Source organism: Lucilia cuprina, chromosome 2, assembly GCF_022045245.1.
Source record: "Lucilia cuprina isolate Lc7/37 chromosome 2, ASM2204524v1, whole genome shotgun sequence".
Classification (NCBI taxonomy): domain Eukaryota; kingdom Metazoa; phylum Arthropoda; class Insecta; order Diptera; family Calliphoridae; genus Lucilia; species Lucilia cuprina.
The window spans coordinates 13,806,824-13,809,301 of record NC_060950.1 but is presented as its reverse complement, the minus strand read 5'-3'; the positions used below and the strand labels follow the sequence as shown (position 1 = coordinate 13,809,301).

Genomic DNA, 2,478 nt, shown 5'->3' with positions numbered 1-2,478 from the left:
CAGTTCTAGTTCAGTTCTAGTTCAGTTCTAGTTCAGTTCTAGTTCAGTTCTAGTTCAGTTCTAGTTCAGTTCTAGTATAGTTCTAGTTCAGTTCTAGTTCAGTTCTAGATCAGTTCTAGTTCAGTTCTAGTATAGTTCTAGTTCAGTTCTAGTATAGTTCTAGTTCAGTTCTAGTTCAGTTCTAGTTCAGTTCTAGTTTAGTTCTAGTTTAGTTCTAGTTTAGTTCTAGTTCAGTTCTAGTTCAGTTCTAGTTCAGTTCTAGTTCAGTTCTAGTTCAGTTCTAGTTCAGTTCTAGTTCAGTTCTAGTTCAGTTCTAGTTCAGTTCTAGTTCAGTTCTAGTTCAGTTCTAGAAATACATCCTCCCAAGAAACTGATCTTTGCTCTGTGACAAATTGTGTATTATCGCTCAAAATGAATACTCCATGTTTTCGTTTTCATTTTCGTTTTATTTGGCTTTGGCAAAACAGTGTTTGTTTTCAATTCCAGATTCTTATAAAAAAATATATATATATATATATATTTAAAGAAAGACTTTAACTTATATTAGAGAAAGAAGCAAACGATCTCTTATCGCTTTATAAAACTCATTAATAAAAATACAAAATCTGAGTGGCAGACATTCAATTACAAGCGAACATTCGCTGTGATCGTAAAGAAATAATACATAAACCGAGTGTATAAGAAAAACACATATATTTTTTTGTTAATTTTTTTTCTATAAATAAAATTGTAAAGTTTTGTTAAAACTAAGGTTTTAAACAATAAGAGTAATTAATAAATAAAACTTGAACTGAGTAAAAAAAAAAACAATTAAATTAAAGTAACAAAAAAACATTATTTTATGAATATAAAATTTTATTATTCTTAATCAGAATTATATTATTAAGACATTTGTTTTAAAATATATAATTTAATAATAATATAATTTAACATCAAATGGGAAATTGTTTTTGTTCTAAACAATTAACTGCAAAAAGAAAACGAATCGAAATTCTTACAACTTGAACGTGAAAACAAAGAATTTTAAACAAAATTTAAAATAAATAAAACAGTATTTGATATAAAATGATTCTTTCAAGAGCAAAGCGTCTGATAATTGTTTGCTGCATCCTTTTAAATCTAATTCATACTATACAAGGAGCTGGAAATCGTACACGTAAGTTTAATTTATTTTATTTATAAATAATAAAATATTAATTGTTTTTTTGGTTATTCCTTCCTCCTGATCTCATCCACAAAAGGTGCTGTTGTTGATATTTGTGATCGTCAGCCCACTATAAATGGTTTGTGTGGTTCCTCAACTTTAGGCATTTATTATGATGCTGAAACTCAACGCTGTAAATATTTGGGCTGTAGTCCTGATAAGAAAATATTCTCGTCTTTAGAGGATTGTGAAAAGATTTGTAATAGAAAAAATCGTCGTCGTCATAGACGTGTTCGTTATTCAAAACCATAATTGATTTCAGTTCAAAAAACATGTGCATGATTTTATTACAAAAAACTATTGCAAATACAAAAACAAAAAAATTTAAACAAAAACAAAAAAACGCAATATTTCTTTTTCTTAGAAATAGTGTTTTAACTATAATTTAATTGGTATTCAATAGAAATATTGAAAAAATAAAACGCAATTTTATTGTTTGTGTTTGTATTGCTAAAGAAGATAAGGATATACTATATTTAATTATTATATTTTAATATATTCATATATAATACACTACCTTGACATGATATGATTTATGCAGTCGAAATAATTAATTATTGCATTCGATTATGTGTCTAGAAAAATAAATTAATAAATATCTAGGCTACAGGTCAGGAGAGCGTAGACTACTAAATTAAAAATATTGATTGAATTTTCAACATTTCGATGAATGGAAAAATTTCCTTAATAAGGATTAACAATATTAATTTATATTAATTTTCAAAGAAATTATACATCTAATGGTATACATATGTAGCCAATTGTATTTTCAGGGAAATCTTTATAATTTGCAGCTAAAAAATTTTGCTTAAAAACTTTAATTTGTTGTGAAATGTTATTTGTTTTAAAATCTTTATATTCTTTACAAGAATTTGTTGGTGCAAAATAAAACATTTACAAACTACTCATAAAAATCAATATTTAGAAAATGTTTCGATATAAGTATACAATCACATAAGATCATTAGATAAAATATTTGTTTTCAAACAAACCTTTTTTATGATCTTTCTCTTATTCTGAGTTTTACTTTTCAGTATTTTAATCGTAGCACACTTTAAGGCTTTATTTTAATCTCAGTAAAGCGCGGATTAAAATAATTAACTAGTGATCCTACTTCCAGTTTAGTTCTATTCTAGTTCAGTTCTATTTCAGTTCTGGTTCAGTTGTAGTTCAGTTCTAGTTCTATTTCAGTTCTAGTTCAGTTCTAGTTCAGTTCTAGTTCAGTTCTAGTTCAGTTCTAGTTCAGTTCTAGTTCAGTTCTAGTTCAGTTCTAG

At 26.3% G+C, this 2,478-nt stretch overlaps 2 protein-coding genes across 2 annotated transcripts in view; both read left to right on the top strand.

Annotated features, from left to right (window-relative positions):
- LOC111679156 (chromosome transmission fidelity protein 18 homolog) overlaps positions 1–2,478 on the top strand; it is a 14,986-nt gene that overhangs the window by 11,909 nt on the left and 599 nt on the right. Inside the window, exons 9-10 of the mRNA XM_046947721.1 lie at positions 752–767; positions 1,242–1,403. Of these exons, the coding sequence (XP_046803677.1) occupies positions 752–767; positions 1,242–1,403 (178 nt within the window). The remainder of the gene's footprint in view (positions 1–751; positions 768–1,241; positions 1,404–2,478) is intronic.
- LOC111679152 lies at positions 819–1,539 on the top strand. Its single transcript, XM_023440662.2, has 2 exons — positions 819–1,156; positions 1,242–1,539. The coding sequence occupies exons 1-2, from the start codon at positions 1,066–1,068 to the stop codon at positions 1,454–1,456; spliced, it is 306 nt and encodes a 101-aa protein (XP_023296430.2). The 5' UTR covers positions 819–1,065; the 3' UTR covers positions 1,457–1,539.